Below are 25687 nucleotides of genomic sequence, written 5' to 3'. Positions count from 1 at the left end.
TCTGCTCCAGTGGAGCAGTAAGCAACAAAACAAAAAAAGGAAAAGTAGAAGACAGGATTTAGCAGGTGGGGAGGAGAGGGGAAGTATGGGTAGGGAAGTTCCCTCCCAGTCCACGCCGCACGTAATCTTATAAAATCGGTGTGTCCATGTGTCCGCACTAGGAAGCACGTGCACCTTTTAAAATCTACCCCAATGTGCTTTAATATTATCAGGTGTGGCTTCTCTGTATAGCCTAGAAAGGTCTAAAAACAACTTTTTCAGCATCTCCAAGGGAGGCATTAGTGAACAATATGGAAGATCCAAACACCTCAAAAACTATACATCTTAACTGACTCCGCATATTTTCTGTTTTTCTAGGGGGTGCTTAATTCTTCTGAATTAAGAAAACATTTATACCAGAAATAGCTGCACATTGAGTTGACTTGGGCCTTATGTTCAGAGATCCGATGAGAGTGTTCATTGAGCTGAGAGGCAGTACTGCCCATAGATCTCAAAACAGAATCTATTCTCAAAGACAAAGCTGACTCCAATTTAGAAATTGCAGTACATAATGAATCCAGAGTGATAACAGCTGGTTTAAAAGATAGAATATTTCTTGGGGCAGACGTCAATAAAATGCCCACCATTCAAAGAAGAAGGTGACGAACACCACTATCAGCTTCAACCATCCTGGTTCCCAGGACCCGATACAGCGACCCCCGGAGCAGAAGGTGGTATTGGGCCTTCAGAGCCAGAGAGACCGAAGCCTCCTCGGGAACGGAGCTAGTTACTCCAAGTTCATCTGAACCCCCAACACTACTGGAAAAATGAAAATTAGCCAAAGTCAATTGCGTAGAGAAGGAAGGAATTACCTATGGCATGGATGGCTGGGACCTCAGAGACCCTTTTTTCTTCTTGCCCCCTGAAAGGATACTCAAACTAATCCAGTGTGAGAAGTGATGAAAAAACGGATATAGGGGCATGCTCCTTAGGCGTGTGACTTTGGTGCGCCGGGGCGCTGCTGCATACCCCAGTTGTAACTTTTCGGATGCTGAGGATGCAGTCAGGGGGCAGTGCCTGGCAGAACAGGTTCTAATCACAGCAACCCGATGTCTGGGCTTCCTCACATGGGCTCTCCCGCAGGGCAGACACCGCAGTTGTAGCTTTCCTGATGCCAAGGACACAGTCAGGGGGTGGCACTTGGCAGGACAGGTCCCAATCACAGCAAAGCGATGTCCAGGCTGCCTCAAATGGGCTCCCTCATATTTTCAATTCTATTACATGAAATGCTGTAGCACAGAAAGTGACTGAATTCTCTCCAAGTAGTTTTGGGGCATGAGGTCAGTAGATGAACTGGACTCTTTGCAACCAACCTAAAGTTGAAGGGAGCATTCCTTTAGCTCAGAAACTTGGATTTATGTATACTGACCGTCTTAAAACTGTGTAACATGATTAAAGACCTTGGAGGGAGAATATTCAATTTTCATGGTGGGTGAGCTAGGGCAGCATTTTCAGCTCCTTGTTAGAACCCAGAGGCAGTGTTATCTTTATCCCCAATCTGGGCAGAAATGGGGGGGGGGGGGCAGCTTTTTTAGCCCCGATCAAAGCCTGAGGAGGTAGTAGCAGGGATGCAAGGAGGAGAGACACAGCTGCAACAGAACGGAAGGGAAGAGAAGAAGAGAAAGGGGAAGTGAATAGTAAGAAGGCTGTGAAAAAGAAAAGACTTGCACCTGGGTGGTATAGGGGGGAGAAGAGAATAAGAGCTGAAAGGAGGGAGGGATGGAGAAAGGCCAACTACAGGACAGAAGAGTATACCAGGATGGGAGAAGACTCTAAAAGAGCTGCAATGGAGTGATGAGGTCCCCACAGCCTCCTCCACTCATGTTCACTAATGGAAAACATGTACCCTCTCCCCCACCCAAAAAAAAAAAAAAAAAGAATGGAGGGGTAAAGAATACATGGGAAATGTATTCAGTCCCTGATGGTCCTGGAGGAATTTTCAAAATCCCTGCTCAACAGGGTAAACTATATTAAGATCTGCAGAATATTTTTTTTTGGTCTGTGTAGATAGAAACATAGAAATGACGGCAGAAGAAGACCAAACGGCCCATCCAATCTGCCCAGCAAGTTTCGCACTTTTTTTTCTCTCATACTTATCTGTTACTCCTGGCACTTAGTAACCTTTTGGTTCTATTTCCCTTCCACCCCCACCATTAATGTAGAGAGCAGTGTTGGAACTGCATCTAAGTGAAATATCTAGCTTACAGCTCAATACTGTAAAGTGCGGCCACGGTTACCCTGCTCCTAACCTGCTTTCTACTCACTTTCCGGCCGCGTTAGCCCTTCCTGCAATACACAATCCCCTTTAACCGATTCTTACCGCCTCTTTAAATCCCCGGGTAACCCCTTCCGCACGTGGCATGTATATCAGATGTAAACGAGCGAATTAGCTATTCCCTCCCATACAGTAACGCGCGCCCCGACTATCTCTATTTTACCCTGCCATTTTGCCCCGCGTTTAACCTGCTAACTTACCGCCTACCCCTACCCCTGCATTAGAGGCAAGGGTTAAGGGTAGACGGCAAACTTTCCCACAAAAGAAAACCTAAAATGGGTATAAATACCTTAGATGTCACTTTCCGAATCCCCCATCTCCACGCAGGCGGGTGGGCGTGCGGTCATCGAGGCGGGAGCCGGCGAGCGCACGTTCATCCAGGCGGCGGCGGGTGCGCGTTCATCCAGGCGGAGGGAGCCGGCGGCGAAAGCGGCCTCCAGCAGCCCCCGCCGGCAGTGAATGAATGCACGCCTGTTTACGCCCGTGCAATTTCGGCGCTCAAGGCAGGGCATTAGAGAACACAGACGTCACATGCTGCGACGTCAAACGTCGTGACGTCACGTATTGAGCGCCGAAATTGCACGGGCGTACACAGATGTGCATTCATTCACTGCAGGCGGGGGCTGCTGGAGGCCGCTTTCGCCGCCGGCTCCCTCCGCCTGGATGAATGCACGCCTGCCCGCCGGCTCCCGCCGCCGCCTGGATGAACGCGTGCCCACCCACCTGCCGGCTCCCGCCTCAATGACAGCATGCCCGCCCGCCGGCTCCCGCCTCGATGAACTCGCTCCCGCCTTGAACGCGCGCCCGCCGGCTCCCGCCAGTAAGTTTACTTTTTTTTTACACTTTATTCCCTTTGTTTTAATTTTCGCCCTGCGCCTTGCTTCGGGAGGGGGGGGGGGGGAACCATCCACTTCCTGGTACCTGTCATTTCAAATGTCAGTTGAAATGACATTTGAAATGACAGGTACCAGCGCACCCAGGATACTGTATAGGCGCTGTATTAAGCGCCTATACAGTAAAATGGGTTGCGTGGGCCTAACGCTTCGCAGACGCGGCTTGCATTTGCAAGCAATTTAAATAGTGTATCGAGCGGTATGTGAGCAGGACTGTGCGTGCGGTGAATGAGGGTGCGCCCGGCACTACCGCACTCTTTTTAATGCGGCCTTACTGTATCGAACTGTTAATTAGTTAGGGATAGTAACTGCCGCAATAAGCAAACTTCACCCATGCTTATTTGTTTACCCAGACTATCTAATTCAGTCCTTGTTGGTTGTTGTCTGTATATAGATCCACTTTTCTTCATTTCCCCTGCCGTTGAAGCAGAGAGCTATGCCGGATATGCGTGAAGTATCAGACTTTCTCCCCTGCCGTTGAAGCAGAGAGCTATGCCGGATATGCGTGAAGTATCAGACTTTCTCCCCTGCTGTTGAAGCAGAGAGCTATGCTGGATATGCATTGAAAGTGAAGTATCAGGCTTATTTAGTTTGGGGTAGTAACCACTGTAACAAGCAAGCTACTCCTTGCTTTTTTGTGAATGCAAATCCTTTTTTCCACATTTCCTCTTGCTGTTGAAGCTTAGAGCAATGTTAGAGGCACATTAACCGTGTGTATGTTTATTGAATAAGGGTATTATCTCCAGGTAGTAGCCGTCATTCCCGCGAGCCACCCACTCTTCATTCACGTCCTCTAGATTTTATGGATCCACAGGGTTTATCCCATGCCCCTTTGAAATCCTTCACAGTTCTGGTCTTCACCACTTCCTCCGGAAGGGCATTCCAGGCATCCACCACCCTCTCCGTGAAGAAATACTTCCTGACATTGGTTCTGAGTCTTCCTCCCTGGAGCTTCAAATCGTGACCCCTGATTCTGCTGATTTTTTTCTGACGGAAAAGGTTTGTCGTTGTCTTTGGATCATTAAAACCTTTCAAGTATCAAAGTCTATATCATATCACCTCTGCTCCTCCTTTCCTCCAGGGTGTACATATTTAGATTCTTCAATCTCTCCTCATAAGTCATTTGATGAAGACCATCCACCTTTTTGGTCACCCTTCTCTGGACCGCCTCCCATCTTGTCTGTCTCTTTGGAGATACAGTCTCCAGAACTGAACACAGCACTCCAGGTGAGGCCTCACCAAGGACCTGTACAAGAGGATAATTACTTCCCTTTTCTTACTCGATATTCCTCTCTCTATGCAGCCCAGCATTCTTCTGGCTTTAGCTATCGTCTTGTCACATAGTGTCTAATGATCTGAAGTCGGCGAAACAATCACCCCAAGGTCTCTCTCCTGCTCCGTGCACATCAGCCTTTCTCCCCCCATCGGATACAGTTCATTCGGATTTCCACTCCCCATATGCATGACTCTGCACTTCTTGGCATTGAATCTCAGCTGCCATATCTTCAACCACTCTTCAAGCTTCCTTAAATCCCGTCTCATTCTCTCCACTCCTTCCGGCATGTCCACTCTGTTGCAGATTTTAGTGTCATCCGCAAAAAGACAAACCTTACCTTCTATCCCGTCCGCAATGTCGCTCAATAGATAGAACCCTCACTGCCCTTTCTCATATTAAGATAAACAAGCATATAGCATGGCACACAATCATGTATTAATACAACTGCGACTTAAGGCACTCTGAATTTAAAACATTTCCACTGCTGTTCAGCAATATAACCAATAGTGTGTCCCCACGATATTAGAACAAGTTATATTACTGACAGTTGATAGCTATTTTCCTGTTATAGTCCTAGACTTCCTTTCTGAAGGATTTTCTCTCAGTTTGTGCCTGTGTTAAACTACCGGCTACGTTAGGACATACATATCAAAGAAGACAGGGCAAATTTCAAACAATCAGGATACAGAAAGTCTACATTTAAAAACACCCCTTCCTTTTGCTTTTCATAATGATACTAAACGTTTCTTTACTCCAAACAGCTCAGTAAGATAACAAAAATGTGTAAAAAAAAAAAAAAATTGCACTTTTCAGGTTAATGGGACTTGAAACCTGCATAATGTAACATTTTACCTGTTAATTTCCTTTCCTTGAGTCCTGCTAGAACAGTCTGAACTGGGGGAATGTCTCATTCTACAGCTGCTGGAGACAGAGGGGATACTTCTTTTTCTTCTCTTGTAACATCATCAGTTGCTATAAGGCAGTTGCTAGCTATCTTATGTCAAAAATGTTACAACTACTTAACCCAATTTTCAGGGAATCAATCAGAAAACTAAAGAAAAAAAAGGAGGATATTCCAATTCCCCTCTGCAGTTATATCTGGAAAATTAACGTTTATCTTTCTTTTTTTTTTTTTTAGGTTACCAAGGGAGCTCAAAAACCCGACTCTTACCCCCAGGTAGGGAGATGGGGAGAGGGAGAAGAAAGAAAAGGAAAGAAAATATTGAGGCCTACTTCAAAAGATCCATTACCTTCTTGCAGCCCTTTTGTTCCCAGGTAGAAAATGGATTGGTCTAAAAGGACTCAAGGAAAGGAAATTAACATTCCTTTTCTCCCTTCTAGACCAGTCTGATCTAGTGGCAGGTACCTAAGCTGTGCCTAGACCAGGCAGGAGGAAGACAGAGCTGCCTTAAAACCCCCACCACCTCAAAGGCTGAATCTGCCTTGGCTCCCACATCTAGCCTGTAGAACCTTGAAAAGGAGTGCAAGAATGACCAAGCAGCTGCCTTGCAAACTTCATCTGGGAGTATCACAGACACATCTGCCCATGATGACACTTGTGGAATGTGCCCTGTGTTTTGCAGATGCCTGAGACCTTTTAAATAGGTAAGCAGATGAGATTGCTTCCTTGACTCATTTAGCTAGCATAGCCTTGGACATTGCTTCCTCTTGCCAGGAGCCTCCAAAGAGGAAGAACAACCTATTAGTTTTCCAGAAGTGATCTGTAATTTTCAGGTATCTTAATATGTGTCTTGCATCTTACATCGAGGAGGTGGTGTCTTCTGTTGTCCTTCCAATCCTGCTATCTTTGAAGTATGGGAGAGAGATGGATTGATTTAAGTGAAAAGGAAAAATCCCCTTTTTTCCACCAAGATGTTTGGCCAGAAGGCAACGACCATAGAGTCCTACTTTACGTCTTCTACATCTACTTCTAAGTCTTTTACATCTTTTCTGCTGGATCTCTTTTCTCTCCTGCTGCTGAAGAATCTGCTGGCTTTGGTATTTGCTCTGATTGCCATTTGGTCATTGAACAGGGGACCCCACTGGTACATTATGTGTTGGAAGACTGCCTCACTAAAGTTCCCATTCTCCTTAATCCAGCCAGCTCCTCTTGAGGAAATCTGCTTGGATGTTTTCGCTTCCTACATTGTGGGATGCAGAAAGATGCAGAAAATTCTCTTCTGTCCAGGTGAAGAGAAGACTTGCACCTGCCAGCAATGTACTGCAGGTGTCTCCCTGCTTATTCACATATGCTACTGCTGTGACAATAGATAGAACCCTCACTGCCCTTTCTCATATTAAGGAAAGGAAGTGTTTTAGGGCCAGCCTAATAGCCCTTGATTCCAGTCTGTTTATTGACCAGGCTGATTCTCCTAATGTCCATCAGACCTGGGCAGTCTGATCCAGACAGTGAGCTCCCCATGCAAATGTGCTAGTGTCTGAGGTTATAACCACCGAATCGAGAGGCTCTAGTTCCACCGTTTTATTCAAGTTGACTAGATCTAGCCACTAGTTCACTCATCAAGGTTGGAGAAGCTGGGCTTTGTAGTCCTGTGGGGCAGGGTTCCAGCAAGAGAGGACAGATTGTTGCAACTGGCCCGTGTGCCCAGCCCAAAGGACTAAATCGATGGTTGATGACCCAGAATCGGAAGATAATCCCACACTCTGAGCTTCTTGTATCCAGAAGGCTCAAAAGCAGGTATTCAACTTGCAGACCCTCCTGTGGGTCAGGGTTACCTGCCCATCTATGGTATCTAAGAGGGCGAGAGGCTGCTCTTTGCATAATTTGCCACTCATCCCAAACATTTCAAGCACTGGACAACTGCAGCTGAAGCTTGTTGGCTCTCTTGAAAGTATTTGGCCTGGATGGGTCAACCATCCAGATAAATGTGTACCATTATTCTCTGTTTGTGCAGGTCCACTGCCACCACCTCTCACTGTGGTGAATGTTCTTGGGACAGTCGCAAGCACAAAGGGTAGATTCTGCTGGCAGCCGCTCTTCCCTTTAGTCTGGGGGGGGGGGGGGGGGTGCATTAGGGCTGGAGAGGCTTTAACTGTAAAGGCATCCTTTAGGTGTTTAGGACATTGAGTTCACTGACCCAAAAGTAGAGTCAGGCTTCTGCATAGCACAGTGCATCAATAATAAACTCAGACAAAAAACCCATGGGGTAGGACTCTGTCAAGGCCCCCCCCCCCCCCCGTCAGCTCTGCCCAAGGCCAAGTCCCAGGTATTCATTTATTTTATTTTAAAATATTTGTTAATTGCCTTACTGATTACATTTCTCAAAATGATTTACAAATAATCACAAAGATAATATACATAATAAAACAAAAATTATACCTTTCCTGAAGCCCCCTTCCCCCCTGCAAAAGATGCTGGGCCTAGCTGCCTGGAGGCAACAGCTCCTCCTCTCCGAGCATTTAGGGCCAAGTCAGCTCCAGAGTTAACCCCCTCCCATGGCCCTTCCCCTGCTCGGGGCAGGTCCTTGCTGGGCCTATCAGGAACCCCATCACATACTGGACAAAATAAAACTGGCAACACTGGAGATCCTCTTTGACCTGCAGGCCACACAGCTTTTTTTTTTTTAAATAATGAAACGGCCATAGAGGAACGCCTCCAGAGCTGTGCGTGTGTCAGATGTGTGGTATACTAATCTTGGTGCTGCTCTTCCTCCTGATTCCCCTGCTCCTGTTGTACTCACCACCTCCGGGGTGATCTGGACTACAGGCCACTGCTGTGTTACCTGCTTGGGCTCCCTTCTCTTTTTCCTTGTCTCACTGGAGGACAGTCAAATTGGGTAGCAGCAAAGAGGAACCTCAAGAATCCTCTCCCTTATTTATTAAAAAAAAAAAAAAAAGTCTGCAGCTGCAGGAGACCAACTACTGACAAGGCTTATGGCTGATGGTAGAGAATGAGGTCATGAAGGGGGATGTGCCCTCTGTCTCCAGCAGCTGAGGAGTGAAGGAGGAAAAAGGAAGGAGCATTTGTTTATTTTTATTTAAAAGATTTATAATCGGACACTATCCAATATCCTAGGTGTGTAACAACCATCAGAGTCATAATTAAAACAAAACAAGACAATAAAATACACCAACACAAAAGCAGCAAAAAAAAAAAAAAAAGAAGGGCTAGTTGAAAAAAAATTGCCTGTTTGTCACCAGTCTTACTGCTCCTGAAACACAGCATATTATCTGCACTGATAATATAATATTTAGTTGTTTGATGAATTAAATGCCTGAATAAAAAATAAGGCCTTCAGCTGCTTCCTAAATGACTGAGTGTGAACAATCAATCTTTCTCATTCCCATTGTCAAAGACCAGCCACAGAAATCATTCTGGCTTGAAACTCAGAACACCACGCAAATTTTGCATGCGAAAGCGAGCAGGCCTCTTTAAATAAAGTAAAATATCAACAGTTATCTTAGGGATTCTAAAAGTCAAATTATAATTAAAACTTAAAAACCATGTTCACAAGTCTTACTAGAGCACTGAAGGAGAGTGTTACAAGCACCGACCTTGAAGAGTTGTTTTAAATGCAGAGATAAGTGAAGAGAATGGCCTTCATGATTGTTCTAAACCAGGGGTGGCCAACTCCAGTCCTCAAGAGCCACACACGGGATATCAACAATCAATATGGATGAGATATATTTGCATAAATGGAGGCCATACCTGCCTAAACTAGATAAGAACAGTGCTCAAAACTGATATATCCAACATGCCACAGCATAGCAAGAGTAAGTTAAATCTGTTAGTAAATGTACTAAAGAGTTTACTTTAAGAATAGCTTTTCTTTACTATTACTACAATACTAAAGCTGCAAAGTTCTACCAACACTATAAAAACTGCAGTTGACTTACTGCAAAGAATTTAGTCAAGGGCAATGTTTTCTGATGAGGCTGTCTGACAATTTTATTTTATTGAAACCTGTGGAGCACTGGAAGTACCAATATATTGTGACTGATTTTATTTAGCAGTTTTAGTGTTTAAATCAAATCTCTCACTTTATTCTACATTTAAACAGCCTGTGCACCTTAGCTTTCTGAAGCAGAGTTTTCAACAAACAGATGTTAGTGTTTGCACATTTAAGTGCCAAAATTCACGCTCACGAGCTACTGTGATATAAAATAATTTATAGCTGTGAATAAATGATTAAGCAGGCAAAAGAATGCACTACTGCAAAACGTTCTACTGTACCTCAGAGGTGTAGCAGTTTTTGAGATAAAATCTGCAACTAATTATGCATGTATTTTACCTGCTGGGCTTCAGCTGCATTAACAATGCTCAAAAGCATGCACACTAAATGCATATTTATAGCTACTCCCCTTCCTGCTCTACAAAAATGTGAGTTTATGCCAGAGTAAGATAGCTTTCAGACATGCACTCCAATAATAAACCTGAATATAATAGAAACCAATCCTAGCAGATGCCATGGAAAAAAGTGTTTACTAGCCCTTCCAAAAAACCTTCAGCAATATATAAAAGAAAATATGATGCACACAAATAGGGAACCAAAGATATTATACACACACACACACACACACACACGAGAACTCTAAAATAGGGTAAGTAACACCACTAATATTTTAAATGATTGAAAGATGCTTAATGTTGCAAGCTTTATTAAACAATGGCAAAGAATATCAAAACTATTCAAAAAATAAACTTGGCACAATAACACATTTATCAACTGCCCTAGTCAATCATTCACACTGCTTCTAAACTCTCTGTAGTGTTATGCATTTATAACATTGTCAAAATATATACAAAGTACTTGTAATAAAACAATGACACACTTGCAATAGAGCTGGACTTCAAGATACTTTGTGAATTGCATTAAAAAAAAAAAAAAAAAAAAAAAAAAAAGAATACAGTTGAATCACAGTCCACAAGAAAGGATACTTGTAATTGTTTCACAGAACTGTTGTTCCAATGATGTTTCTATAATCTAAGTTCTACTTCTGCTACATCCTGTATTCTCTCTGTCCCTACAAATGCCTCTGTTTCGCTGTCCAGGCTTCCTCAGGGGAAAATATTGCTCATAACTACTCTTGCATTGATATCATGGACTGTATTTAGTGAAGAGGATTCGATCTCTTATTGTTGATTCTACGAAAACTAAAAAGTCATGAGATAGGAGGAGATGTCCTTTCGTGGATTACAAGCTGTTTAAAAGACAGTAAACAGAGAGTAGGATTAAATGGGCAATTTTCTCAGTGGAAGGGAGTGGACAATGGAGTGCCTCAGGGATCGATGGAGTGCCTCAGGGATCTGTATTGGGACCCTTACTTTTCAATATATTTATAAATGATCTGGAAAGAAATACGACGAGTGAGATAATCAAATTTGCAGATGACACAGAATTATTCAGAGTAGTTAAATCACAAGCAGATTGTGATAAATTGCAGGAAAACCTTGTGAGACTGGAAAATTGGGCATCCAAATGGCAGATGAAATTTAATGTGGATAAGTGCAAGGTGATGCATATAGGGAAAAATAACCCATGCTATAATTACGTCCGTTCAGAATTAGATTAACGGAACATAAATGTTGTCTCAATACGGGCCGGTTGGAGGAACCTTTAGTTACACATTTTAGAGATTACAACCACAACTTTTCAGATATCAAATGGACAATTTTAGAAGTCATTCATCCACACTGGAGAAAGGGAGATCGAGTTAAGAAATTACGCCAACGTGAACAACGTTGGATTTTTCAATTGCGCACAGTGACCCCTGGTGGCCTCAATAAAGAGATTGAGTGGATTCACTTTATGTGAATCTACTCACCTGTTAAATCAAACACACAGGTGCAGTAGGGCGATTCTATAAAATCATGCCAGATCTCGCGGCAATTCAGCAGAACGCCGACAAGAGGACTAGGCGGCTGAATGCGGTAAGATGAAATGGTAATCCATTGGGAAAAGTGCATTCTTTTGTCAAGAAGTCATTGTGCAAAAATATATGTGTGGTACTATTTCTATTGTTATCTCCATAGGTATTAAATACCGTATGAATTTGACAGAAGCATTTAAACACTGAAACTATCTTGGTGGGAATTAACCTTGCACTTTTTCAAGCTTAGATTCTATAACTTTCCGATCAGTCCCTGAAGCATCGCAACCGCGAAACGTACGTTGGACTGCAGGAGCTCCAAATCGTGTGAGCGCATTTAATCGGAAGAGGAGCATTTTCGCCTACAAAGCACGGCAGCGCTGGAGACAAAAGCGCAGCAGCGCAGGAGATAAGGGTCGGAAGCGCAGCGGCGCTCCGCACAAGTAAGGAAATTCCGTCTTAAATACACAAGATTTTACAATAAGAAAAAAGAAGAAAAAAAGTAATAAAGAAAACATTTAAATGAAGCAGCATTTTGAAATAATTAAAAAAAGACATTTAACGGACCGATGATTAAACATGACCCTGTGAGGTTGAAAATGTGACTTACTGTCCAAACAACCAAGGGTGGTATGATGGTCCACAGTTCTAGATAAATTCTATGCACAAAAAATCCAAAAAATTGTAACCTTTGCGACGTCTGTTTTGTGAGACAAGTGTAGCTCGTTGCACTTTAATAATTAACTGTTCTTATATAGTAGACTTCAATTACCCCAATATAGACTGGGTAAATGTATCATCGGGTCACGCTAGAGAGATAACGTTCCTGGATGGAATAAATGATAGCTTTATGGAGCAATTGGTTCAGGAACCGACGAGAGAAGGAGCAATTTTAGATCTAATTCTCAGTGGACACAGGACTTGGTGAGAGAGGTAACGGTGGTGGGGCCGCTTGGCAATAGTGATCATAATATGATCAAATTTGATTTAATGACTGGAAAAGGAACAGTGTGCAAATCCAAGGCTCTCGTGCTAACTTTCAAAAGGGAAACTTTGATAAAATGAGAAAAATTGTTAGAAAAAAACTGAAAGGAGCAGCTACAAAAGTAAAAAATGTCCAAGAGGCGTGGTCATTGTTAAAAAAAGCTATTTTAGCCAAAAGATCTTCATTCAAAAATTGGAAGAAGGATCCAACAGAAGAAAATAGGATAAAGCATAAACATTGGCAAGTTAAATGTAAGACATTGATAAGACAGGCTAAGAGAGAATTTGAAAAGAAGTTGGCTGTAGAGGCAAAAACTCACAGTAAAAACTTTTTTAAATATATCCAAAGCAGAAAGCCTGTGAGGGAGTCAGTTGGACCGTTAGATGATCGAGGGGTTAAAGGGGCACTTAGAGAAGATAAGGCCATCGCGGAAAGATTAAATGATTTCTTTGCTTCGGTGTTTACTGAAGAGGATGTTGGGGAGGTACCCGTAATGGAGAAGGTTTTCATGGGTAATGATTCAGATGGACTGAATCAAATCACGGTGAACCTAGAAGATGTGGTAGGCCTGATTGACAAACTGAAGAGTAGTAAATCACCTGGACCGGATGGTATACACCCCAGAGTTCTGAAGGAACTAAAAAATGAAATTTCAGACCTATTAGTAAAAATTTGTAACTTATCATTAAAATCATCCATTGTACCTGAAGACTGGAGGATAGCAAATGTAACCCCAATATTTAAAAAGGGCTCCAGGGGCGATCTGGGAAACTACAGACCGGTTAGCCTGACTTCAGTGCCAGGAAAAATAGTGGAAAGTGTTCTAAACATCAAAATCACAGATCATATAGAAAGACATGGTTTAATGGAACAAAGTCAGCATGGCTTTACCCAGGGCAAGTCTTGCCTCACAAATCTGCTTCACTTTTTTGAAGGAGTTAATAAACATGTGGATAAAGGTGAACCGGTAGATATAGTATACTTGGATTTTCAGAAGGCGTTTGACAAAGTTCCTCATGAGAGGCTTCTAGGAAAAGTAAAAAGTCATGGGATAGGTGGCGATGTCCTTTCGTGGATTGCAAACTGGCTAAAAGACAGGAAACAGAGAGTAGGATTAAATGGGCAATTTTCTCAGTGGAAGGGAGTGGACAGTGGAGTGCCTCAGGGATCTGTATTGGGACCCTTACTTTTCAATATATTTATAAATGATCTGGAAAGAAATACGACGAGTGAGATAATCAAATTTGCAGATGACACAAAATTGTTCAGAGTAGTTAAATCACAAGCAGATTGTGATAAATTGCAGGAAGACCTTGTGAGACTGGAAAATTGGGCATCCAAATGGCAGATGAAATTTAATGTGGATAAGTGCAAGGTGATGCATATAGGGAAAAATAACCCATGCTATAATTACACAATGTTGGGTTCCATATTAGGTGCTACAACCCAAGAAAGAGATCTAGGTGTCATAGTGGATAACACATTGAAATCGTCGGTATAGTGTGCTGCGGCAGTCAAAAAAGCAAACAGAATGTTGGGAATTATTAGAAAGGGAATGGTGAATAAAACGGAAAATGTCATAATGCCTCTGTATCGCTCCATGGTGAGACCGCACCTTGAATACTGTGTACAATTCTGGTCGCCGCATCTCAAAAAAGATATAATTGCGATGGAGAAGGTACAGAGAAGGGCTACCAAAATGATAAGGGGAATGGAACAACTCCCCTATGAGGAAAGACTAAAGAGGTTAGGACTTTTCAGCTTGGAGAAGAGACGACTGAGGGGGGATATGATAGAGGTGTTTAAAATCATGAGAGGTCTAGAACGGGTAGATGTGAATCGGTTATTTACTCTTTCCGATAGTAGAAAGACTAGGGGGCACTCCATGAAGTTAGCATGGGGCACATTTAAAACTAATCGGAGAAAGTTCTTTTTTACTCAACGCACAATTAAACTAAGGAATTTGTTGCCAGAGGATGTGGTTAGTGCAGTTAATATAGCTGTGTTTAAAAAAGGATTGGATAAGTTCCTGTAGGAGAAGTCCATTACCTGCTATTAAGTTCACTTAGAGAATAGCCACTGCCATTAGCAATGGTTACATGGAATAGACTTAGTTTTGGGGTACTTGCCAGGTTCTTATGGCCTGGATTGGCCACTGTTGGAAACAGGATGCTGGGTTTGATGGACCCTTGGTCTGACCCAGTATGGCATTTTCTTATGTTCTTATGTTCTCTTAAAAAGTAGAACACACACACACTACATACCCACCGACCAAAGACAATACATATTTGGATGAATTTGGGAGGAAAATGTACCAGAATGCAATGCTAAACGGCAGAATTATGCATCACCAATTTTATATGGTACAGTATTTACACGAATGTATCCAGGCCACGAAAGTTATGCTCTCCTCGACGGCAGACCAGACTCCACAGAAGCTCCATGATATGGACTGTTCCCGACACCTCCTCCGTTCAGTGTACGAAGGGTTTGAAACATCGTCTAGAGCAGAGCTTTCCAAACTTTTCATGTTGGTGACACACTTTTTAGACAAACAATTTCGTGACACAGTAATTCAGTCTACCAGCACACCAGAAGTTAAAGGTTAAACGAACAAAATGTATTTCAACAATTTATGTATGTTTCCTTAAATATATACATAAATAAAATGTTTCACAACACAACCTATCTCATAATAAATATTTGCAGGCTTCCACTTCCTCCATGCTGATCTCGTGCATTGTGAGATCGGCATAGAGAAAGTGCTACTCTTGCACATTCCCAAAGATTACATGTGCCAATCACTAAAAAGTAATTTTTTTTTCACCTTTGCTGTCTGATCTTAGTTTTCTAATCGGTTGGTCACAGGCTTTTTTTTCCACCTTTCCTTTCTTGTTTTTTTGCCAATTCCTTTTACAGGGTCTTTTTTTCTATTTCTTTTCTCTCCATCTGTCTTCCCTCAAACACACAATCAGGTTCTCATTCTCACACGCTATCTCACACATTCTCACACACACAGGCTCTCACTCACATGCAATCTCACACATCCACAGCTCTCACTCTCACATGCCTCTCTCTCATACATACATACATACTGTCTCTCTCGTGCACATGCTGTCTCACTCTCACACACACAGGCTCTCTCACTCCTACATGCTCTCTTGCTCAAGCACAGGCTCTCACTGGCACATGCTGTCCCTCTGCACGGGTTGCCGAAGGATGGGCTCTTCAGAGGCCCTGATCTTCCCTGGCCGTGACATGGGATCCGCAGCGGCCCTGCTATCGGGTTTCCTCCTCTTCTCGGGCTGCCGCGACGTGGGATCCGCAGCGGCCCTGCTATCGGGTTTCCTCCTCTTCTCGGGCTGCCGCGACGTGGGATCCTCAGCGGCCCTGCTATCGGGTTTCCTCCTCTTCTCGGGGCGTCGCGACGTGGGATCCGCAACGGCCCATTAATGCTGCTCTTCTTCTGTACGCAGCAGATGCTCCTCCTCCTTCCTGCCCACGCGGCTCCGGCAACGTTTTTCTTCCAGGGCTGCACAGGCAGGAAGGAGGAGGAGTGAACATGACCCTTTTCTTCGGGCCGTGGTGATGTAGGCTCCACCACTGCCCACCGATCTTCCTGCTATAGTTCCCTGCTTCAGCCGGCCCTGTGGACCGGGCGAAACACCTCCACACTACAGGTGACACACTAATGTGTCCCGACACACACTTTGGAAAGCTCTGGTCTAGAGCATCGGCGACGGCCATAGCAGCCCATAGGATGGCATGGCTACGTTCAAGTACGATCAGAGAGGATTTACACGAAAAATTGGCAAATCTACTGTGTACAGGGGACAACCTGCTCGGTAACCGTTTTCAAGAGACAGTGGGCAAATTAAAAGATGAAGCTATAGCAGTGAAATCCTTACAATCACAACCTGCCTACTCAAACACACGTCGTTATTTCACATTTCATTGTTGCTCCTCATACAACCGTAGACCTTATAGGTCTTACCAATCTTTTCGTCCACAATCATACCCGTCATATCAACGGCCACAACAACAACAACAACAAGCCCCTCTTCAACGCAGGGGTAAACCTAGAAATCAGAGACAAACAAATCAGCAACCAGCAACTGCAGTGAAAACAACTCCGTCTTTTTAATCATACAGCCACCACCACCACAACACAACGCCACCGGGAAGTTTCCACTCTTGCCTACCAGTTTGGGAGCAAATAACTTCAGATCAATGGGTTTTGGAGATAGTACGTCAGGGTTATCAACTTCAATTCACTACAAAACCCACATTACCCCCCCTTCCCACACTATAGATTCAGAGCTCTCAGTCACAACTAGCGGAAGAGATTGCTCTCCTGCACAGGTAACAGGCCATCGCACTGATTTCCCCAAAAAACCAGAACTCTGTGTTTTATTCCCCATATTTCCTGATACCCAAGAAATCAGGTGGCCTCCACCCTATCCTGGATCTTCGAGAACTCAACAAATTTCTGACCAAAGAAAAATTCAAAATGGTATCCTTGAAGTCAATCATACCTCTAATTCAATCCGACTGGATGTGCTCCATCGATCTGAAGGATGCATACACACACATTCCAATCCATCCATCTTCTTGATGTTACCTATGTTTTCGGTACAAGCATCAGCATTACCAATACAAAGTGCTCCCTTTTGGATTGTTGGCTGCACCCAGGGTGTTCACCAAATGCATGGTAGTGGTGGTGGCTCATCTCAGACAACAGGATATGACAATCTTTCCATATCTGGACGATTGGTTAATATTTATTTATTTAAGAGTTTTTAAATACCGTCATTAAGTTATTCACCATCACAACGGTTTACAATAGGGCACCAGTAAAAAATATGGGTCGTACATTACATAGGTGGTGCCAATAGTGTTCGGTAACAATAAGGCGTTTATTAGGGGGATTAAGTGTATATCATAGCAATATGACCTGAAGGTTGCCTACAGTTAAAAAAATGTTGACATAATAGCCTCGACTCCAGACATATTGATCGATCATCTCAGACGGGTAATACAGTGCTTACAAGCATTAGGGCTAGTGATCAATTTTCAAAAATCACATCTGCAACCTACACAGAAATTGCAATTTATAGGAGCATGCCTGGATACCAATTGTAACAGAGCATACCTCCCAACAGTACGTATAACACAACTACGTCAACTTTTTTATCTCTTGCACAACACTCAAAGACCCTCAGCGAGGCAAGTTCTAGTAGTCTTAGGTCACATGGCGGCAGCCAATTTCACGGTTCCCAATACCAGACTACACATGAGACGTCTGCAGTGGGGACTAAAACAACAATGGAAACAACACTCACAACCATTAATACAGAAAATATCGTTGACAGCCGAAATGCGGAAGGACATAACATGGTGGCTCTCATACTCCACCCTTTCCAAGGGAGCACTATTCAGTCCTCCTCCTCGCAACGCAGTCCTAACCACAGACGCATCTCGCAAGGGTTGGGGAGCGCATCTCGAGATCTACGAAACGCAAGAATTATGGACAATCGCAGAGCAGACCCTGCAGATAAATCTATTGGAAGTTTTTCAAGATTACCTCAAGGATCGCAGAGTCATGATATACACGGACAATCAAGTAGCGATGTTTTACATCAACAAACAAGGAGGGTCCGGTTCATGGTCCCTCTGCAAAGAGACATTGATCATCTTCAAATATGCTCATCAACATTGCATACATTTGCAAGCAACTTACCTTCCAGGGGTAGCGAACACAACAGCGGACAGATTAAGTTGAATCTTCCACCCTCACGAATGGACGCTCAACGCAACAATAGCCCAAAACATATTCAAACAATGGGGAACACCTGCGATAGATCTCTTCGCAACATAAATCAATGCTCAAATTCCAAAGTTCTGCTTGATACGTCCCAGCCCGTTCAGACTAGCCCAGGACGCCCGACCTCATGTATGCCTTTCCTCCAATCCCACTTATAACAAGGACAATTCAACAGTGCATAGCAGACAAAGCTCAAATGAGACTAATAGCTCCAGCCTGGCCCAGACAACCATGGTACAGTTTCCTTCTCCGACTATCTCTCGAAGAACCAATACGTCTACCAAACCGTCCAGATCTGCTACTCCAGGATCAGGGGACGCTTCTACACCCCTTACACTCATCTCTCCATTTGACAGCATGGAGGTTGAATGGCTCCTTTTAACAGAGCAAGGAGTTTCCGCTTCGATATAATTCATTTTGTTAGAATCCAGAAAACTCTCAATGAGAAGGAATTACAACAAATGGAAACAATATTCTATTTGGTGCACATCCAAGGGCGTACCACCATTGGACTCTCCACCGGAAACACTCATGGATTATCTTCATACACTGTACACAGCTGGACTAGCCACATCTTCCATTAGAGTTCATCTCAGTGCCATAGGGGCATATCATAGACCGATTAATGATATCCCTATATCTAATCACCCTTTATTATCTCGTTTCATCAAGGGACTAACTCACCTTCGTCCTCCAATTTCAAAACCTCCAGTTCCATGGAATCTCAACATAGTTCTGGAACAACTCTTGCTTTTCCCGTTCGAACCTCTAGACTCCGCACACATAAAGTACCTTACTTGGAAAGTAATATTTCTAGTAGCGGTAACATCAGCTCGACGAGTCAGTGAATTACAAGCCTTAGTCCATTATTCTCCATACCTGCAGTTTTATCACCAAAATGTAGTTCTCAGAACTCACACATCTTTCTTACCGAAGGTGGTTTCACAGTTCCATCTCAATCAAAATATAGAACTACCAATCTTTTTCCCTAAACCTCACTCCAATGATAGGGAAAAATTACTCCATACGCTAGATTGTAAAAGAGCGCTAGCTTACTACAAAGAAAGAACAAAATTGGATTCTCGAGCCTCTCAACTATTTGTATCATTCGATCCGAAAGCACCTGGACTTCCAGTAATAAAATGTACCATTTCTAGCTGGATAGTACAATGCATACAATTTTGCTATGACAAGCAGAAATTACATCTATCTTCTATTCCCAAAGCTCACCAAGTCAGAGCACTGGCGACTTCATGGGCACACCTTTGAAACGTACAACCATAGACATTTGTAAGGCAGCTACATGGTCATCACTCCATACCTTCACATCCCACTACTGCCTTATCAACAAGCAACCACGGATGCGAAGATAGGGCAAGCAATCCTGCAATCTCTATCCTCCTGTCCACAGTGACTACCACACTTCTTAAGATCACATTCAACCATACGCATCACAACCAACGTGATCGGGAGCTTGGGACTCACATGACAGCATGGCTAATTCAGCCCTGCTATCAACGGGAAAAAGCAAGTTTGCTTACTGTAAACGGTGTTTCCTTAGATAGCAGGATGAATTAGCCATGCTGACCCACCCTCCTCCCTGGCAGTCACCGTCTCTCCGACTCAACTACAGTTTTATCACAGACTAAGGAGAATCTGTTATTTTCCTGCGCGGCAACACACGTGCAGCCACAGAGACTGAAAAGCCAAACCTCTGCTTAATAAAGCTCCACCTCCCGGACCTGACTAACAGATACTATGACAGCATGGCTAATTCATCCTGCTATCTACGGAAACACCGTTTACAGTAAGCAAACTTGCTTTTACTACCTTTAACAGAAACATGGGGTAACCTGCAGCAGTTACTACCATAAGAAACTTGCTGGGCAGACTAGATGGTCCATTTGGTCTTTTTCTGCCATCTTTGCTATGTTATAAAATGCGGAAGGGAAACATTTGGGTTTGCTATATAGGTTAATGTATTGCTCATATACAAGATGAGAGTTTTATCCCTCACTGTAATCCCATGAATTTCTTTACTTTCCCTTAAGAAAACAGCAAATAATTCCAGAGCCAAGGCAAATAATAAAGGTGACAGGGAGCATCCCTGAGATATGACTCTCGCTAAGGAAAAAGGAAGCCACCCCATTAATCTTCACTGCTGCCAAGGGGAACAGATACAGTGTCTTAAACCAACAAGCTTGCTCCCAAACTTAAATTTCAATAATGCATTAAACAAACGGGGCCACGCTTCCTTATCATAAAAATGACCACTACACATTTAAACAATTCTGGGAAAAACAAAATACTAAAAACAAAGCCATCTGCCTTTTCTAATAAAGGAAAGGGTGGGGAGGCACCTGGAAAGGGGGAGATAATTTCTCAGACTCCCACATCACTCAACTCAACACAGGACCTCTTCAAAATGAACACAATGCAGAATCACTCTCTTCTTTCTGGCTAAGATCCAAACCCAGAGTATCAGTTATGAGCAGATGATCCTTTCTTAACCTTTTGGTTGAGATCGGGAACCTGCACATTACACAACAGTGTAATGTGCAGGTTCAAATGTGCATTGTCAAATCAAGAGGATTAAACTGCAAAGAAATAAAAATTGTAAACACTTAAGCTAAGCAACAAAACACAGCAAAACTAAATCACAAAAAACAAACAGCTTTAAAAAAAAAAAAACTGCTGACAATTTACATTTTGCATCCTAATAATGTAGCGAAAAATCCATCATATAGACAGAAAGTTTTAAGCTGCTTCTACAAGTCGGATTCTACACCTATTGTATTATGAGCATCACAGAAAGCAAGACCCTAGTTTTCAAAACATTTAAACAGACACACCAAGAACTATTTCTCTTTAGCAGAAAAAGGGCCAAAAAGCTTTACCTTGATCAACCAAAATACTTTGCTTCCTGACTTTCACAAGATTTTCTCTCAAAAGTTTTTTCAAAAGATTACTAGAAAGAAAACACCATAAAAGGGCAAACGAGCAAGAAAGTTAAAAATAAAACTCAGGAACAGGTCAATTAAATAGTATGTCTTATTACAAACAATGCGTGCCATGGTGTCAAATCAGTAATATTCCAAACGCCGCATTAGAGGCACTTGTTTATCTGCTTCAAAAAACTAAATTTTTCCAGAATTTTACTAAACCCTCACTGACGAATGTTTAGAAAAGAAACACTGGTGGCATAATAGTGACAATTAAAAAAATCTTGTTTCCTATTGGGGCATTTCTGGTTATTTCTGTATTATCTGTAAAAATGAAACCAGACAGGCCTGGGTAAGCCCCAGGAATTGCTGGTTTTCTACCAAATTCATATATCAAAGGCAGTGCTCAGTATGTGGATGTCACATGATTATATATTTCAAGAGCTGTTGACCCTGGAAACCCATGATTTGATATTCCTAGCCACCACATGCTGGCATATAACAGGTTGAGTTCCAATTTTTAGTATGAGCCTTTTCCACAGCTGGACCCTCAATATGGAATTCTATTCCGCCGGATTTGAGACAAGAACCATGCCTACCTACTTTCAGAAAAAGGCTTAAGACTTGGCTATTTAAGCAAGCCTTCCCAGACCCCAATTGAAGGACAGCAACATCATATAAGAGACTTCACAATATTATGTAAATTATTAATATTAATTACTCTGTTATCTTTCTCTAATTCTCTCCCCAGTTATATGATCCTTGTTATATTGTAACTTCAAGTTATCTCTGCACTTGTTTATGTTCTGTTATTTCATCCACACCCCCTATGTTATATGTAAACCGGCATGATGTGGTTTCTAACCACGAATGCCGGTATAGAAAAACCCTAAATAAATAAATAAAATAAATATAAATAAGTAAACACTTGGCTGCAAGTAGAAGAAACCTCCAGTGTTCTTATCTACCTCAATACAAATGTTCTTAAATTCTAACTACCAAAGTAAGAATTTGACAGGCATAGGGGCAAGTTCCTGTGCAAGCATTGTCATCACCAAGAGTATGATGTGACAGGCATGTACTCTTTACACAGCCAGCTGCGGCTAAACTTGAGAACCATATATGTCTCAATGTCTCAATATGTTCTCAGTTACATGTAAGGGCCCTGCCCAAAAGTTAACCTGTTTTTTCAATGTTATATGTAAGGGTTCTGCCCATTTGTTCCTTTTTAACTGTAAACCGATGCGATGTGTAAACGGTCATCGGTATAAAAGAAACTTTAAATAAATAAATAAATAAATAAAAATGTCTGGTTTTCAGGATCTCTCTATTGAATATGCATGAGATAGCTTTATATACAATTCTGGCAGCCTGTGCAAATCTACTGCACAGCAAATTCATTAGGCACATCCTGAAAACTCAACTAGTGTGTTGTGTGCCAGAACTAGAGGTTCCCTACCCCTGAGCTAAACCATGTGCTTCAGACTTTTAAACTAAAACTGTTTTGGGCAATGAACCCAGTCAATATGAAATCAACACAAAGATGAAAAAAAAATCCCACGATGCGGTTTTAACAGCAACTTGCTTCCTTACCACAGTCAGCTCTTTGCCAGCTGCCTTCCGGAAGGCTTTGGTCCATCTGATCTTTCTGGGATTGCGCTTCTTTTTGAAGTTTTTGTGGCACTTTGAACGGCAGAATCTGAAAACCTAAAAGCAATCAAACCAGTAGGTTAATTACATGTATACACACACTCCACTGCCAAGAGTAATCAGACGCATTTCTAAGATGTATGCCATAAAGTTACCGAATCGGTTGCTAGATGCTTAAAACGCGTCAATAAAATCTGATGTTATTAAAATTTCCCTAAAAAATATACAGGCTTAAATTATATGTTTAACAAACAGAAATTGGCGTAGGAAGATTTTACTTTTAGAAATAGGTGCCCCAAGAAATGACAAACGTTTTTAGTTAATTAGTTTACATTTACCATTTGATATCCATTAGGATGTGATCACAACCTCTTTGTTCTCTATTGCGGTCGATTATGGAAGAGGGTCCGCTAAAAACGAGAAGGAAGTGAAATACAAAAGAAAGGAGGGAGGAAGGAAGCGGGCGCCGGCGCCAGCCTTTCTCGCCACTCCGCTGCTCACCTTACAGTCATTGCGCACGAAGAGCATCCCGTGCCCGGGATAGATGGGCCCCGAGCAGAAGTAACACTTCTCCACCCGCATCTCTGCCTACACCTAGGCCGCACACGAGCCCGTCGGAAACGGAAGTGTTACATAAAAAGCGATCCCCCTCACTGCGTCACATCAAAAACGATCTCCCCCCCATTGCATGTACATTTGGAAAAGCGAAAGAGATCGCGGGTTGTTTGTTTTTTTTTCTATACTGCCCTCTGCTGGCTGGAGGAGAAGCGTCTCTGCTGTGTGTTCCGTGTGAGAGTCATCGGTTAACGATAATGCAAAGTTAACAGTTATGCGAGCAACCGTCTTAAACACATGCACTATTGGGCACCTATTTTTTAGGTGCACGTAACAGGATGGTAAGGGGTAAAAGTCCAGAAAATCGATTTAGTGTTCGCACAGTAGAGCAGCTGCTTTAACAGCAGCGCGCTGGATGAATGACGCACTTCGTAGGCTTAGGAGTAAAGTTAAAACTTTCAGCTTCTGATCAGGAGCATACAACTCCACTGCCACGTGCAGAACATTTTCTGATCTCTAAACGCAAGACCTAATCTACTGGGTTTACTGAAATGCCTTAGTGGTAGCTAGAGACAGAAGTTTGGGAGGGGGGGGGGGGCAAGCTAAGTATGGGGGGATAGACAAGTCAGTGACATTTCCAGACAAAAGGATGGTTCTATAATGAGTGAGGGTGAGGGGGCTGCTTAGGCTGCAACATTTTAATGGCAGCACGTGCCTCCGAAAGCACCCCTGCTGTAGCCACCTCACTTTCAGACCGACGCAATATCGGCATGTGTAAAACGTACGTTCAAGATTTGAGTGCCCGCTCTCTTACCGCGCCCCCATTCACCTCTCCCGGGTGCGCAATTTAATATTAAAATGAGCTGCTGCGGTAAAAAGGAGGCACTAGGGACCACGGCATTGCACGCGCAGGAATGATGGCTGTCACTGGAGGTTAAGAAACGGATGATCAATACGAGCAGCCATTTTCTCCCACTCGCGGCACAATATACACGGCCTGTACTGTGGATATTGGGTGCCCAGAAATTTTTTTTCGCAACTTTTTTTTTTAATGATTCCACTTTCTGTGGTTCCTCCTTGTTAGTATTGCCACCCTACTAGTAGGAGATATCGCAGCAAGCAGGATTTTGTCATTTTTAAGGGAGCCCTTGCTGTGTGGCATACTTTAATATCAGGCCCCCAGGCAGGTGATACATTTGCCTTATTAAAATGGGCACCTTGGCCACATGGCAATTTTTTTGAATCATGGTGTAATACCTAACAGTTTCATTGGACGTGCATGTTGGACGCTCTAATCCCCGTATTACATACAGGCCGATTCAGTAAAGTCTGTGGGAGAGCGGACGAACACCCGCTCTCCCGGCACGCACAGCGGCCCCTCGCCGGTGCGCGCAATGCAGTATTCAAATTAGGTGACGAGGTAGAAACGGGGAAAAGGAGGCGCTAGGGATACTTGCTGGCGTCCGGGCTCGGGCACCGGACGCCAGCAAAGTTGAGCATCCAGTTTTCGGCCCGACAGCCACAGTCCAAATTCAAAATTTTTTTTTTTTTTTACTTTTTGGGACCTCCGACTTAATATCGCTATGGTATTAAGTCAGAGGATGCACAGAAAAGCAGTTTTTACTGCTTTTCTGTGCACTTTCCCAGCGCCGGAAAGTAAAATGTGCGGCTTGGTTGCACATTTTACTTTCTGTATCCCGCGCGCATACCTAATAGCGCCCTCAACATGCATGTTGAGGGCGCTATTAGGTATGCGCGCGGGTTGGACGCACGTTTTCCTCCCCTTACTGAATAAGGGGTAAGGGAAAACGCGCGTCCAATAGCAGGCCTGATATGGGGCTAAGGACGTACATCTAATTGCATGTTAAGCCGTGCACTACACCTAGCATACTGTATTGCATCGGCCTGTTTGCATTTGCATTCAAATGCCAGCTGCTAGCAGTTTATTAAGAGGGCTAAAGACTTGGAAGAGGTGGGGAGGGGGGTCAGAGCTTGTGTGTGAGAAAGAAAAGGTGTATGCGTGGAAGTGTATGTGAAAAAGAGAGAGGATGTGGGTGAGAAAGAGCATGGTCCTGTGAGTGAACGTGTGTGGAAGAGAGAATTTTCCTGCTTTAAGATAGTGTGAGATAGACAGCATGTGCCTGAGACTCAGCATGTATTAGCATATTCCTATGACCAAGCAGTGTGTGTAAGCATGTTCCCATGACTGAGCAACGTGTAAGAGAGAGAACATAAGAAATTCCATACTGGATCAGACCAAGAGTTCATCAAGCCCAGCATCCTGTTTCCAACAGTGGCCAATCTAAAGTCACAAGTACCTGGCAACTACCCAAAAACATTAAAGCTCAAGCCACTATTTCTTATTAATTAATAGCAGTTTATGGATTTTTCCTCTAGGAACTTGTCCAAACCTTTTT

General features: G+C 43.1%; 1 protein-coding gene across 1 annotated transcript in view; it reads right to left on the bottom strand.

Moving 5' to 3' along the window:
* Window positions 1-23393, bottom strand: part of RSL24D1 (ribosomal L24 domain containing 1) — a 32173-nt gene extending 8780 nt beyond the window's left edge. The window contains exons 1-2 of the mRNA XM_029575392.1: window positions 23217-23393; window positions 22659-22772 (exon numbers count right to left, since the gene is read on the bottom strand). Of these exons, the coding sequence (XP_029431252.1) occupies window positions 22659-22772; window positions 23217-23297 (195 nt within the window). The 5' untranslated portion in view covers window positions 23298-23393. The remainder of the gene's footprint in view (window positions 1-22658; window positions 22773-23216) is intronic.
* Between the last annotated feature and the right edge of the window lie 2294 nt (window positions 23394-25687).

Source organism: Rhinatrema bivittatum, chromosome 13 (genome assembly GCF_901001135.1).
Source record: "Rhinatrema bivittatum chromosome 13, aRhiBiv1.1, whole genome shotgun sequence".
Lineage (NCBI taxonomy): Eukaryota > Metazoa > Chordata > Amphibia > Gymnophiona > Rhinatrematidae > Rhinatrema > Rhinatrema bivittatum.
This window is presented reverse-complemented; position numbering and strand designations above follow the sequence as displayed.